We start from the raw sequence: 13,425 nt of genomic DNA on the forward strand, positions 1-13,425 counted from the left end.
CCCCTCCGTCACTCCTGAGATGGAAAGAGTCAAACGCAATCAAGAAATCATTAGCTCGGTACTTTTAACGGGAACCCAGTGTCTAAAGAGCTGACTGAAGTGTTTAACTTACGTAACCGCTTTAGTCATCCGGGCTTTCTAACTCTGCCATGAAGCATAAACCTCCCACCTGGGTGCCGTAACATCTCCTCTTTAACGCTGCCTGAGGCAGGGGTTTACTAGAACCACCTTTGACTTTTTTTTTTTTTTGGGTGGACATTGTTTCTCTGCACTATTTTTAACCCTTTCTTGCTACGAGTGTGTGTTCCTGCCAAGCTGGTTCCATACAGGGGCCACGTTTGCCATTGATTAATGGCAAAGCTCCCGGTGCTGCTTCTGGGACCAGCATCCTGCCCCCAGTCTAACCCTTTCTAAGCGCAATGATTCAAAAGCTACAGTGAATGTTGGTTTGGTTTTGTTTTTTTCTTCTTGTTGTTGTTGCCTTTTTAATGACATTTGGATACTCCCTTGTATCCTGTAGGTTTTGTACAAAGAAAATGTGGGGAAAGTGACCCCAACCCCTGTCACTCCAGAGATGGAGAGAGTCAAACGCAATCAAGAAATCATTAGCTCGGTACCTTAAAATAGATCTATTTCTCTTTTTCTTCGTGCTTATCTTACTAAAGTAACATTCTAACTACTACTGAAAGTGGATTTTAATTTAAAAAAGAGGTGTATTTGTTTCTGCAGATTAATCGCTTCTCTTTTCTAAAATAAAATTACTTTATTGTTAACAGTCTCATCCAGAAATTTAGGCCTTTTCTGCAGCTCAGTTTGTGTCCCGGTGGGCTCTATCCAGACAATATTAAGCGCTTAGCATCCTTCAGTGAGGATACCCAGGTTTCTCTCTCTGCTGGGTGGTCAAGGTTTTGTTGGCTTCTCAGAGGTCTTTGTCTTCAGTGAAAAAACAAACCCACCTTCCAAAAGCCACCTCTGACCTTGTGTTGCTGGGACAGGCGACTTGGGATGCCTTAAGCAGAGCGTCACAAGGAACGACACTGTTCCTGCTCCGGGTGTGGATCAGCGGTAGGTTTAGGTGGCCTCCGGGGCTGGGCTGACCTGAGGGTGAAAGGGTGCAGGGATACCGGCCACCCATCCTCAACACCCTCCTTTATTTCACTGCCCGGCAACAAAACTCCCTCCTCCCTCCCCAAAAGGTGAGGAACTGCTTCAGGAACAGACAAACCAGCAGATAAAACATTTCCTGAAAGGTTCTGCAGGGCCAGAGGCAGCTCCCGAGCCTATGGCGCCATCGTCAGAGCTGCAGCTGGATAGAGCCCGTCTCTGCTCGCCAGGACAGCACCGCGCTCTTCCTCCCCGGGGTGTCTTTCTCACCCGTCCTCACGGCAGTGGCTGCTGGGCTTTTGTGCCGTGCCGCGTGTCATAACCAGGCGTGACGGTTTTTTTGGAACGTGATAACAAAAAGTACTAATTTGCATTCAAACCCTTTGGCTTTTGGGGGTTGTTTTTAAGATTCCGGATACATCTTCTGTATCCCACAGGTGTTGTACAAAGAAAACCTGGGGCGCGCAACCCCCACCCCTGTCACTCCAGAGATGGAGCGCGTCAGACGCAATCAAGAACACATTAGCTCGGTATTGTCTGGAAGAAGTGAAGGGGATATGACAGAGCACTTTTTTTTTTAATAACTTGTGTCTGCCTGGTCTTATTTAACCCTCTAATTTTTTCTTTCAAACTTAGAAAGTCATTTCTTAAAATCACAGTACTTGAAAGAATTTTTTTTTCCCCAATTAACTTTTTAATACTATTTTTTCTCTGATTTTTCTTTTCTTTCCTAACGGATGGTGTTTGCTCTAAACCCAGTAACATCACGGTGTTTACTCTGTACGTTCGTGACTCTGCGTTACTCTGTGATCTGTAGGTTGGGTACAAAGAAGGCTTAGGGAAGGCCACCCCCACGCCGGTCACTCCAGAGATGGAGCGGGTCAAACGCAATCAAGAGAACATTAGCTCGGTACTGGCAGAGGACGGCCAACCGCCTGCTCCGAAAAATAACCGTCCTGAAGGGAAACTCCTCTTCTAATCTAGCCTCATTTTCCCACTTTTCCCTTTGGTTTTTCCCTTTTCGCTTTAGCAAATAATAACTTTTTAGATGCTTTGTTTCCCAAGACCTTCTCCACCCCTGCAGTGACGAGTATGCTTAACCAGTAACACCAGTCACGGGGCGAGCTGGGAGTTACCCAGTGTGACCCCGGGCACCTCTCTGTGCACCGCAGGTTTTGTACAAGGAGCAGCTGGCAAAAGGAACCCCAACGCCGCTGACTCCAGAGATGGAGAGAGCGAAACGCAACCAGGAGAACATCAGCTCGGTACGTTCTCTTCAGCCGGGAAATGAAAATACATCGAGGAGTAACATTTCCATCCCTGAAATCCTCCCTCGCACCACCAGTGCAGGCGTTAACGTACCCACCAGACTAAAATCAGATCCGCTACTACCCGCTCTTTACTTCCTGAGGCAGTCGTGTATTAACTGCTTTGGTTTGGGGTTTTTTTTAACAACGGTTGAATTTCAGGGAACCTCTGCACCCAGAGCAGGATGTGCAGGGCCCCAAGGGCCAACCTGACCCGGCATCAAAAGTCCAGAACTGTCCCCATCTCACCTAACTAAGAAAAAGGATTTTGCTTTGCGTTCCGATGTTGTTCACACCACAGCCCCTGCTGCTTTTTATTGCCCCGCTCTTTGCCGGGTTGCTGCAGCGCAGCGCGATCCTCACGCTGCGGCAGCAGGTCGGGCCCGGTGCTCACTCCCTGTTCTCACCTGGCAGGTTCTTTACTCGGATAGTTTCCGAAAACAAGTACAGGGCAAAGCGGCGTACGTGCTGGATACACCTGAGATGCGGCGTGTACGAGAGACCCAGAAACACATCTCCACAGTAAGAGCACTTGTTTTTAGATGGACTTTATCTATGGGAGTGATTCAAATAAATACAAACTGAACCCGGACAGGGGAAAGGCAGAGCTCAGCCCAGCCATGCCCCTCTGCTAGAAACTCAGCCCAGCCATGCCCCTCTGCTAGAAACTCACCCCAGGTAAGCGGGACTAAAAATCATTCATCTCAACCAGGGAGAACCAACGTGTCGTTTCAAATTGCAGGTGAAATACCATGAAGATTTTGAGAAGAGCAAAGGCAGCTTCACTCCTGTGGTGACCGACCCCATTACGGAACGCGTGAAGAAGAACATGCAGGACTTCAGCGACATCAGCTACAGGGGCATTCAGCGGCGTGTGGTGGAAATGGAGCGGAAGCGCGTGGACCAGGATCAGGAGAACCTCACAGGTCAGCAGAGCCTGGGTGATAGAACAACACCTCGAGTACTGCCCGCGGTGACACCAACCACAGGCTGAGCGGGATGAGTTGGTTTATTCAAGCTCAGCCACATCAATCCAAATTTATTGGATTGATGGATGATTGGAGATGATGTGTTTGTTTGTGGTTTTTTTATCAAAGTCCGTTTTGAAAAATAACCTCTTGGAGCAGCTGTAAACCATCTCTGCTCTGCCTGAGAAACAAACTGGAGAAATACCTTAGCTCGCTTGTGGAGTAAATTTAAAGGAAAAAGCCTAACCTGTGCTACAGCTTTGAGGAAGAGTGAGGAAACGCTGCTTGCCCCTGTCTTTCACCCCTTGAGCTACTACTCCTGCTCAGAAAACACTGGTGTTCTCTCACAGGTCTCCGTGTGTGGCGCACGAACCCTGGTTCCGTCTTTGACTACGACCCAGCTGAGGACAACATCCAGTCCAGGAGCCTGCACATGATCTCAGGTGCGTTCCACCAGTCCCAGGGGTAGACCTGACAGCTTGGGGGACCGAAGGACAGTGTTTATTTACCACTGAAACGGAAATAAAATAGCTTTTACCTCCTGCCGAAAGCACAGCGAGACACTTAGAGCTGTTTCTCAAAAGATGGTTGTTAGTCCGATTACACGCAAATGATCTAACACGAGCCCAAAGGGGCTCGTTTGTATGATTTGTAGATACCTGTTAAATGTGAGTCCTTCTTTCTTAAATAACTCAAAGTAACAATCCCTTCCTCTGTTACCTTGCTTTTAAACTCCCTTCCCGCTAAGTGTTCGGGATGGTCTGTGGCAGCTGCTGAAGGAAATTAGGGGATCGTTGGAATGCAAATTTTGGAAGAGCTGGGACTGAAGGGAAGGAGAAAGGGGAAAGAAATATATTCTGAATATTAAAGCTAACGTGGACTCGTAACTGACATTTTGGCCAGCAAAAGCACTAGTTTTTCAATAAACTGTGATTAATTCACACCCTTTTTCCCATAAATGGTGTAATAGCCAGTCATCAGCTGGGGGCTGGGCCTGTGGCGTTTTTCTCCTCGCTACCAGCAGAAGGTCTTGGGGTTCAGTTCACACATGGCACCTCCTCCCAAACCAGCGCCGGGAGGGGGTTCCCACGGCTCTGTCTCCCCGCAGTCCAAGCCCAGCGCCGCAGCCGGGAGCACTCCCGCTCGGCCAGCGCCCTGAGCCTCAGCGGCGGCGACGAGAAGTCAGAGCCCTCGGACGGCGTGGATCAGCATTTGTCCTACTACAGCAGCGGAGGCTTCTTCACCTCAACGGCAACAGGTAGGGAGAGCGCGGATGGGAGCTTGTGCTCAGCGGTTCCTGTCACCAGGACAAAGCACCCTCGTTGAGCGCTGGATGTGACCAGCAGCTGTGAAGCTGTATTTCAGGGGGTAAATGTGGATCTGACGCCCCTCAGGACCTGCCCCATGATCTTTATTAAAAATACTTATTTTTCCTTTTGCAGTTGGTTACAAACATGCTAAAACCATCGAGTTACCACAACAGCGCTCGTCATCCGTGGCCACCCAGCAAACCACGGTGTCCTCGGTTCCTTCCCACCCCTCCACGGCTGGTGTAAGTACCACCGCTCGGGTCTGTCAGGACACAGGGTCCCAGGCTGGCGCCAGCCCTTACTGCGACCATGTTCCCAAGGGGTGCAGCCCTGGAGGGGGCCCAGGAGCTGACGGCTCCTTCTCACGCACGGCTAGTGACCAGCGCCAACAGCAGCCTATAAACATGGCTCTTGGGCTTTTTTGTCCCCCTTTTTCTTAAACCCCACAGAAGACCTACCGGGCCATGTACGACTACATGGCAGCCGATGCCGACGAGGTTTCCTTCAAAGATGGCGACACCATCGTGAACGTACAAGCAATCGACGAAGGGTGGATGTACGGGACGGTGCAGAGAACCGGCAAGACGGGGATGCTGCCCGCCAACTACGTGGAGGCTGTCTGAGCTGTGCCGGCACAACTCCCACCATCACAGCAGCGTTCTACACCTCAACTCAAAACTACACCGTGGTACCCTGTGAATTCTCCCTCACAGGATGTTCCTGAGCTATTCTACAATGTTTTAAAGTATTCCCTTGTTTTTCATATCTGCAATGTTTTAAGCTTACTATCAACATTTAGCTGGGTGGGAAACCCAAGCGCACCCAACCCGCCCTCCTCCTGCTTGTTGAGCTCTTATTCATGGGGTTTTCATGTGACTGTTGTGGGGGTCAAAAGCTGCTGTTACCTGTAAATTAGTGACTAAATAAAGCTGATGTTCCTGCAGTATGTGTGTTGTGTTTACTCCTGGCCGATGGAGCTTGCAAGAAACCAATTTTGCTGAGAAAACTATTGAGAAAGGGAAAGACAAAGGACAGGGAGTGATGGAGGGTACAGACCAGGACACTCCCTTCATACCCAAGCCCAGGAGTGATCTGCTTCACCTCCTGGGAGCAGCCAGGCTCCAAGGAAGACAAAAATAACCATAACAAGAAAACCTGCAGACAGCTCCAAGGCCCCTCTTTGTGGTGTTTGTTTCCTCATGAGCTGCACAAACACCGCAAAGAGTATTTAGAGTCTTGCCTGCGGCCCTGCTGCGGTGACCTCTGAACCCACAGCAGTGCTGGACAGAACAGAAAGGGGAAAACACCCCCCAACCCCCCCACACCACACTGACATTAACAAGTCTGGGAACTGTTGGCTGTTTTATTCACCCATGAGTACGTTCTAAAAGCCCTGCAGCAATGCCTTCCCATCTGGTCCCTGCTGGTGGCTGCGGTACAATATATACACATCAGATTTCCAGAGTAAAAGCCCAGCCCTCTCCGGAAGGGGCTGCCAGGAGCAGCGATTCACTCCGCGCTGTTTAAACTCGCAATCATAAATTATTACCCCCCATTGCCCCGATAGGTCTGTACAGAATATACAACGAGCTCTCATGAAATCCATTGCAAGGAAGTTTTCTCCTCTGAACTGCTGCGACCAAAGAACCTGGGGAAAAGCCATGAGAAGTTCTGCGAGGGTACGTTTCACCAGCAGCTCCTTGGTGTGGTCCTTACAAAAATGTACACAAAAATAGACGTCGTCTGCTTGTCAAATGGCTGTTCCTGGAGCGGTGCTGCTGTAAGGGATTAAGCCCAGCTTAATTTAAACCGGTGCTGGAAGGGGAGGCAGCTCCGAAGGCGAGCAGAGCCGTGGGATTGATCTCTTACCAGTAACACGAGGTTGCAGCATTAAGAACACTTCGGATTTGACAAAAATAATTTTCCTACTCTGCTGGTTTGGAATCAGTCTTTGCTATTGCACAACACTGAGTTCTCCTTGCGCTGCCTGGAAGAGACCTGCACAGCAACACCAACACCTCGAGGAGGGACCAAGAGACCCCGCCACGAGAACAAAGGAAAAGACCCAAGAAACAAACCAAACCACAACACGTTTTGCTCAGAGGTGCCCAAAGAATCTCAGTTTAAGGATTAATGAAGAGCACGTTTGGGGGAAACTGTTGTAACAAAACCCTCCTGAGGTTGAAACAAGCAGCTAATCGGAGCTCTCGTGGGGCGGCGATTTCCAGCGGGACTGCAGGTTCCTCATGATACAGTCTATCATGGCCATGACCTTCTCCTGCATCTCGAAGAGCTGGCTGACCGAGTAGCTCTGCAGCCCCTCGGCGCTGACCTGAGCCACCAGCGCGTCCAGCTGGCTCAGGAGATCTGGCTGGGGCAGCTCAGTTGTGCTCAGGACAAGTGGCTCAAGTAGATCTGTGAGGGAAGGAAAGGGGCAGGGTGGGGTTTAAACTGGGAATGTTCCAGCTTTGTTTGTACAAAATCATGTCTACAGAGCACTGGTTCCACAGCAGGGGAGGGCTGCTGGCAGAGGCACCCCTCAGGCCTCTGCGCTCCCTTTTTGGTGACTTTCACTCGATTTGATCACAATAAAATGAAACTAAGGACAGGAATTATCATCATCTACTGTCAGCATCCTCCGGGAACTGCTACCCCAAAATTCCACTTCTAAACTGGACTCAGTTGCTCCTGAGTTCTTTGTTCTCCAGTTCCAAGTTTCTTACCAGAAGAACAGACAGAGATTCCTCTGTCTGAGCTGTTGGGCCAAACCCCAAACACAGAGGACACCTCACAGGATAGTCCAGGTGCCCCACTCCAAACTGGGAGTACTGGAATCGATCCCATCCTGTCCCACCCCCACAGGATGAGGCACCACTGAACTGCCTCCACTTCATCGTGCCAGAAGCACCACGGTTACGGGGGTGTTGCACAGCTCAGGAGACAGACCCAGCTCAGAGCCCTGCCCGACTCGTTCTGCACAAGCTCCTTCGGGGAACACCAGCAGCCTTCCCTCAAGACAGGCAACAAGGTTTAAAAGCCCACTGCTAGCGGCTTCAGAAACGCCAGTATCGGCTCTTAACTCTCCCTCCCAGTAAGAGCAGAGACAACGCTAGGAAGATCCCGTGTTCCCAGCAGGGGAGAAGGAAAGCAGCCACCCAGCACACGCAGCCCCACCCAAAGCAAGAGGCCAGCAGTCGGTACCTGTTGCAAGTTTTTCTTCATCTACTGACGGAGATTTATCCTCTAGGTCACTGACGGGCTTTTCTACATCCTCCAGCGCTGCTGTTTCCTCCAGCCCTCGCGATTTTACCTGAAGGTTTTTTGGGAGAGACCGAGATGTGTTTTCAGATGCATTTTCCTCACGACGGATGCTGGCAGCTCACCAGGCTTTTTGGGTGCCGAAGCTAAACGTTACCTGTTGCTCGTGGTATCCCTTGAGAGCTTTTCTAAGATTGAAAAATTTGGGAGAGCGGATGGGAAGGGTTTTGATTTCTGATGCTGTCAGAATACTCAGGTCACCCACGGTCCTAATGTTCTTTGCCCGGATGAGCTGCCACAAGCCTCTGGCGCTGAAAGAAGAGGAATGGTTTATTCCGCTAGAATCCGTGTCCCTTCCGCCTGGCGAGGCGGGGCAGAGGAATCTCGCATGGCGGCCAACTCACACGCTCAGAAGTGAAGGAGAACCCGCATCAACATCGTCATGTTTTACAGCAAAAAACTGGGGTTTGTAGGTTCAGAGGGGGGTTGGTTTCCATTAAAGCGTCGCCATCAAAAACAATGACCCACTTACCAAATGTTTGATGCGATCCGAGGTAGGAGGACGCTCACCGGGGCTTTGCAGTCCGCTAGGGCAGGATACACGCTGTCCGTGTGGGAAGACAGCAACTCCTTCGCTATTTCCGTGATCTGGTACAATACAGAGAAATCATTCAGTCAACCGTCACACGGCTGAATAGAGCATAAAAAAAAATAGAAGAGATACATGAACCAAAGCGCTTCTTACTAAACACTTCTTTGAGCTCTTAAATTTAGGGTTACGAGATCCTGGGGACAGAAATCCTTTGGTTGGAGTGGTAATGTGCTGGGTAGAAAAAGAGGAAAAGAGATCTCTCAGGATGGTAGGAACGCAGCTCACGGCAAGTTTCTCCCTGCCTACATCCCGGGAGTCAGGCTAAACCGCTTACAACCACCTTACACCCACCAATCCTCTGCTCCGGGGAGCAGCTACAGGCTAAAGCAACGTCACCCATGGCACGTGAGAGGCGCAAATACTCACACCACACAGAAAATACGGGATGGGATTTACCTTGGCCTGATTAGCCAGAATTTTAAGACTTCGGGAGGATGGGGAAGCAGAGTGAGGTCTGATGACGGGGCTTCTCCTGTCGATGTCATCCGCCAGCCCCTCCTGGTAAAGGGGGTCTGCAAAAGAGACTCGGCGGATCTGTGGGGGGAGAGGAGCAGATGTGGTAGCGTGAGCTCACACTGCCCGGAGACCGGAGCAGACCGAGTCTCCAGCGTCAGTGTAAGATCATGAACAGGGACAATCATCAGTAATTCCACACCTCTGGAACTCACGACACTCCGGCACCGTTACGTACCCTCCTTGTGACCCGAATGCATCGGTCCCTTCGCATACCTTGTTAGAGGGTGACAGGGCATCGTCCTCTTGATTCCTCTTCACGCCTCTCTTTAAGATACTCATGGATGGAGAGGCCGAAGGAGACCACGTGCAGCGGGCCTGCACGCCAGTGGGACTGTCGGTAACGGAAACAGCGTGATCTTCCACCTTCTGAGGCGAATCCACGCTAGGGCTTTCTACCGCACTGGGATTTTCTACTGCATCTTCTTGGTCTACGGCCATGCTTTCAGGCACTGTAATTTCAGTTTCCATTAGCTCCTCCTTCATCTCTGGAATGTCAAAAGCTTCTCCTGCAGTGTTGTCAGCAGCCTCTTTATCGCCCCCATCACTTTCTGGCTCATTCACCTGGTTTTCCTCAGGTTTGGTGACCACACTCGGTGTCTCGGGTGTCTCCTCCAGCTGTCCATTCTGATTGACTTCTGGGGCTGCCAATTCTTTGGTCCAATCCCCTGCGGCCACACCACTGTCACCAGTCTCACCTGAAACACACTTGGACAGACACTGGTCGGTTCTGCCACTCTCATCAGCCGGTTCTTCTCTATCTGCGGAGCAAGTCGCTTCAGCTGCGATACACTCTGGACGCTCCAGGGCCTCCTTTATGGCAACACTGTTCCCTGGCAGGTCATCTCCAAAAGTTCTCTCTCCTTCCAAGCTAAAGGCACTGGGTTCCTGAGGGTGCAGTGGAGTGCTCATAGCACACGGGGCCAGGGACAAGCTCTCGTCCAAGTGTGACTTACCAAACACCTCTGATGTATGTACAGGTGTCCAAACCGGGGGGGTTTGGGGCTCGGTCACCTCAGGAGCCCTCTCAGTTTTGGGTTTGGTGGTTGACATCACATGCCGCTTTGACTTGTTATAACAGGAATCACAGTTCTTTAGTTTTTTCAACCTTTTGCTTCTTTTCTGCTGACACTCGGCTACTTGTGATGAGGAACCGTCACCCCTGGAAGCTCCCGGTACACATTCAGGGAGCGCAGCTGAACAGTCTTCTAGGTTTGTTTGCTTTTCAGCCTGTTTATTGTCCTCTGCTGCTTTCAAAGCCTCATCAGATACCTGTGGGCTTCGGTCCACACTTGCACTCTCCGCATCGGGTGCGCCCCCTGAGCTGGCAGATCCCTCAGCTTTGCCACCAGCCGTAGGAACAGCCTGGGTTTTGGGGCCACACGTCTCAGATGTCAACGTAGCATCTGTGCTGAGTCTGAGGCCCAGGTCACTTTGACCCGCTTCCAGACTCTTCATTTCGTTTCCTTGCAAAGACGCCTCATGGCTGTAGCTTCCTGGCTGCAGATCTTTCAATTTGCCTTCAAGAGAATCATTCCTGTTTTTCAGCCTGGCAGATTTTCTCTTCCTCGTGCTTTCCTCCTTGGCCTCAGAGCCATCTGCCTCTGAATTTTCTATGCTGGAAAGCAACCCTTGGGAAGATCTTCTGGTGTGGTACCGTGGGTGTTCCACCTTCTTCTGACCGGCTGCACTTGAGCTACAGTCTTGGCCTTCTGAGTCAGCCTTCACGTTATCTTCTGGCCTCCGAGTGCTTCTGTTTGCTTCTGCATCAAGACCCCTTGAAGCAGGAGACTCCCTGGAGCTCAAGTCCTCAGCGGCCGTTCTCTCAGGCACGCTGCTTTCTTTTTTAGCCGAGTGTTCTGTAGTTTTCCCAGAAACCACTTTCTGCTTTTGGGATGCATCATCTTTAGTCTGCAGCACCTTCTTTTGCCCAGATTTTTCATCATCTTTATGTCTGTCTCTCTTTTGGTGGCCTTCTTCTGTATCTTGACCACCTGTTGTACTTTCTGCAGCTTCTGACCGGCGTCTTAAAGACCGTCTGACTGTTTTCGGACTAGGAGACACGTGTGGAACCTGACCATCGCTGCCTGCTACCTGCTCGGATGATACGGTTGTCTCTGGGGGTGTATTTTCTTTCGAATCCGTGTCTAACGCCTGGCCCTTTTCCACCTCTGCTATTGCACCTTCAGCTTTTTTCACATCTGTGTCTGTAGAATGGAGAGCTTGGGACTGAGCAAGAACTGGTTCCATGTCTTCTACTGCAGAAGGTAGTCCAGCACTATTTTCCACACTGCTGGAAACCAAAGAATCCTGTTCTAACCTTGGGACCTTGGGCTGCGTATGCTCCATTTTACTCTGCCGGCGAGTCAGCCTTCGTATCGCGGTAAATATTTGCTCCGACTCGGACTTTGAAGGTTTTTTACTTTCTTCTCCAGATTTTTCTGGTTTAGCACTAGTCTTGCAGATACTGGTATTTTCCTCTTTAGCTGCCTCCGAGGTGCTTCCAGGCACCTCTGATGAACTGCTCAGTGCTGAGAGGCTGAAGGGTCTGTTCTCTGAGCTACTGAATTTCTCTAAAGTAATGAATGACTGCCGCCGGCTCGTGGGCTGTGGCGTTCCAGAAATCACGTCACTGGAAGCTGAACTGCTGCTGACGCTGGAGACATTTTCAGTCTCTACCAGGGGCTCCTTCGGGGCGGTTTCCTCGGTACTTTTTTCTAAGCCCTCTCCAGTGCATGGCTCCTCTGGAATCCTTTTGACTGGATCCTGCTCTGACTCTCCCTCGCTCTTGGAAGTTGAGCTCTCCTCTGTGTGAGGAACAGAGGGCTTTCTCACACAGGCAGCATTCTCCAGAGGATGATCTGATCTGCAGTTCTCTGTGATCTCATCCAATTTCTCAGTGCATCCTTCGCTCTTTGCTTTTTCTTCCTGTCCCCCAAAAATACAAAGTGTTTTAGTTTTGCTATCAATGGAATATCAAAACCAGCAGCTCTGGGGAATAGAAAAGAACACGCCTGTGAGGCTTTTCAAACCATCTTTTCTTCAAAATATTCTACTATCTGTCTACACAAGCTACTTAATCCCAAAACATGAAGAACTGCAAAACAGAGTTAAGCTGCTTCAAAGCCTGGGGTGCACTGGAGTAATGCGGGAACCCACACAAAGACTTTTAGAACTGAAAACAGTTCCAGAACAATCATGGTGCCTGTTGAACACATCTGCTAGGGGAGCAAAGTGTTATGGAAGGGAAGTCAACAGCACTGTGACGCCTGAAGAGCTCAGCAATTCACCAGGTCTTAGAACAGTGAGTCACAGCCTCCAAATCGACCTTAAACCCGGTCATAGCCCAGAACCCGAGAGTTTGGCCACTAGTCACCAGGGCTACCAACAGGAAGAGAACACCCCCGGTACGGTTATGATTCTGGTATCTTAGTTACCGTTAGACAAGAAGGAGTTACCTGAGGCTTGGTTTTAGCATCTTCTTTTGCACTTTCTATTAAAGATGATTTTTCCCTAGAACAGAAGTTACTGAAGTTAGAAGCGTTGCAGTAGGGGGGAGACCCCTTTAACGCGCGTACTGCCCACCTTTACTTACAAAGAATCTTCCTGGCTTTCCGTGTACTGAGAGAATAAAGTACTGTCTTGTGACGTGTCCAAGGTACTGTACATAGTGGGAATACCGACCCTGCAACAAAGCCAGACGTGTAAGTCAGATTCTCTTAAAAACATGAAAGAAGGGCAAAGGAGCATGAAGTGGACTGAGCTTCCAAACTCCTGAGACAACCTGAGCTGCTGCACAGAAACTGGGGCAGCACACGTTAAGTGCCGGGAGATACACCAGCACATGCTGCGCTCACTGTTTGGGGCAGAAAAGACCCAGTATCGCAGCCAGCTGTGACAACATCACGCTCCAAATGGCAGAGTGAACTGCACAGCCAGTGCAGGTCGTGATTTATCCCTGTATTTCAAGACCACGATGTTCAGTTGTATTAGATCTTTTTAAAATGTCAAACGTGCTTTGGGCAGAAAAAAGCTGTGATTGGAATCCCACTCCGCAAAAAAAAAAAAAAAAAAAAAAAAAACCATCAGCACATAAACAAACTGTAACATCAGCACATAAACAAACTGTAACTATATAAACCAACTGAGTTCCTGTCAGTGCCACCGTACGCTGATTTTTGCTTACAGTGTGTTTCTGCTGCCTGGGTACAGAAAATACTATTATTTTCTCACGTTAAAAAGAGGATAATTCTATACATTCCCTTGCAGTTAAGATGAGGCTTTGGCATATCCTAATTTCCAATATGCTGCTG

The 13,425-nt window shown here is 49.9% G+C and overlaps 2 protein-coding genes across 2 annotated transcripts in view; one reads left to right on the plus strand and one right to left on the minus strand.

The window, feature by feature from the left end:
• LOC104493951 (nebulin-like) overlaps positions 1 to 5,312 on the plus strand; it is a gene marked incomplete at its 5' end in the record, with an annotated part of 7,843 nt that extends 2,531 nt beyond the window's left edge. The window contains 11 exons of the mRNA XM_010136721.1: positions 3 to 58; positions 521 to 613; positions 1,542 to 1,634; positions 1,922 to 2,014; positions 2,277 to 2,369; positions 2,826 to 2,933; positions 3,154 to 3,337; positions 3,730 to 3,822; positions 4,488 to 4,637; positions 4,822 to 4,931; positions 5,139 to 5,312. Of these exons, the coding sequence (XP_010135023.1) occupies positions 3 to 58; positions 521 to 613; positions 1,542 to 1,634; positions 1,922 to 2,014; positions 2,277 to 2,369; positions 2,826 to 2,933; positions 3,154 to 3,337; positions 3,730 to 3,822; positions 4,488 to 4,637; positions 4,822 to 4,931; positions 5,139 to 5,312 (1,247 nt within the window). The remainder of the gene's footprint in view (positions 1 to 2; positions 59 to 520; positions 614 to 1,541; positions 1,635 to 1,921; positions 2,015 to 2,276; positions 2,370 to 2,825; positions 2,934 to 3,153; positions 3,338 to 3,729; positions 3,823 to 4,487; positions 4,638 to 4,821; positions 4,932 to 5,138) is intronic.
• A 1,571-nt stretch (positions 5,313 to 6,883) lies between these two features.
• The window catches only part of RIF1 (replication timing regulatory factor 1), a gene marked incomplete at its 5' end in the record, with an annotated part of 24,616 nt that continues 18,074 nt past the window's right edge, over positions 6,884 to 13,425 (minus strand). The window contains 9 exons of the mRNA XM_010136722.1: positions 6,884 to 7,104; positions 7,891 to 7,999; positions 8,105 to 8,258; positions 8,480 to 8,595; positions 8,693 to 8,770; positions 8,996 to 9,133; positions 9,329 to 12,040; positions 12,571 to 12,625; positions 12,708 to 12,797. Of these exons, the coding sequence (XP_010135024.1) occupies positions 6,884 to 7,104; positions 7,891 to 7,999; positions 8,105 to 8,258; positions 8,480 to 8,595; positions 8,693 to 8,770; positions 8,996 to 9,133; positions 9,329 to 12,040; positions 12,571 to 12,625; positions 12,708 to 12,797 (3,673 nt within the window). The remainder of the gene's footprint in view (positions 7,105 to 7,890; positions 8,000 to 8,104; positions 8,259 to 8,479; positions 8,596 to 8,692; positions 8,771 to 8,995; positions 9,134 to 9,328; positions 12,041 to 12,570; positions 12,626 to 12,707; positions 12,798 to 13,425) is intronic.

This window comes from Buceros rhinoceros, unplaced genomic scaffold (assembly GCF_000710305.1).
Source record: "Buceros rhinoceros silvestris isolate BGI_N320 unplaced genomic scaffold, ASM71030v1 scaffold11295, whole genome shotgun sequence".
NCBI lineage: Eukaryota > Metazoa > Chordata > Aves > Bucerotiformes > Bucerotidae > Buceros > Buceros rhinoceros.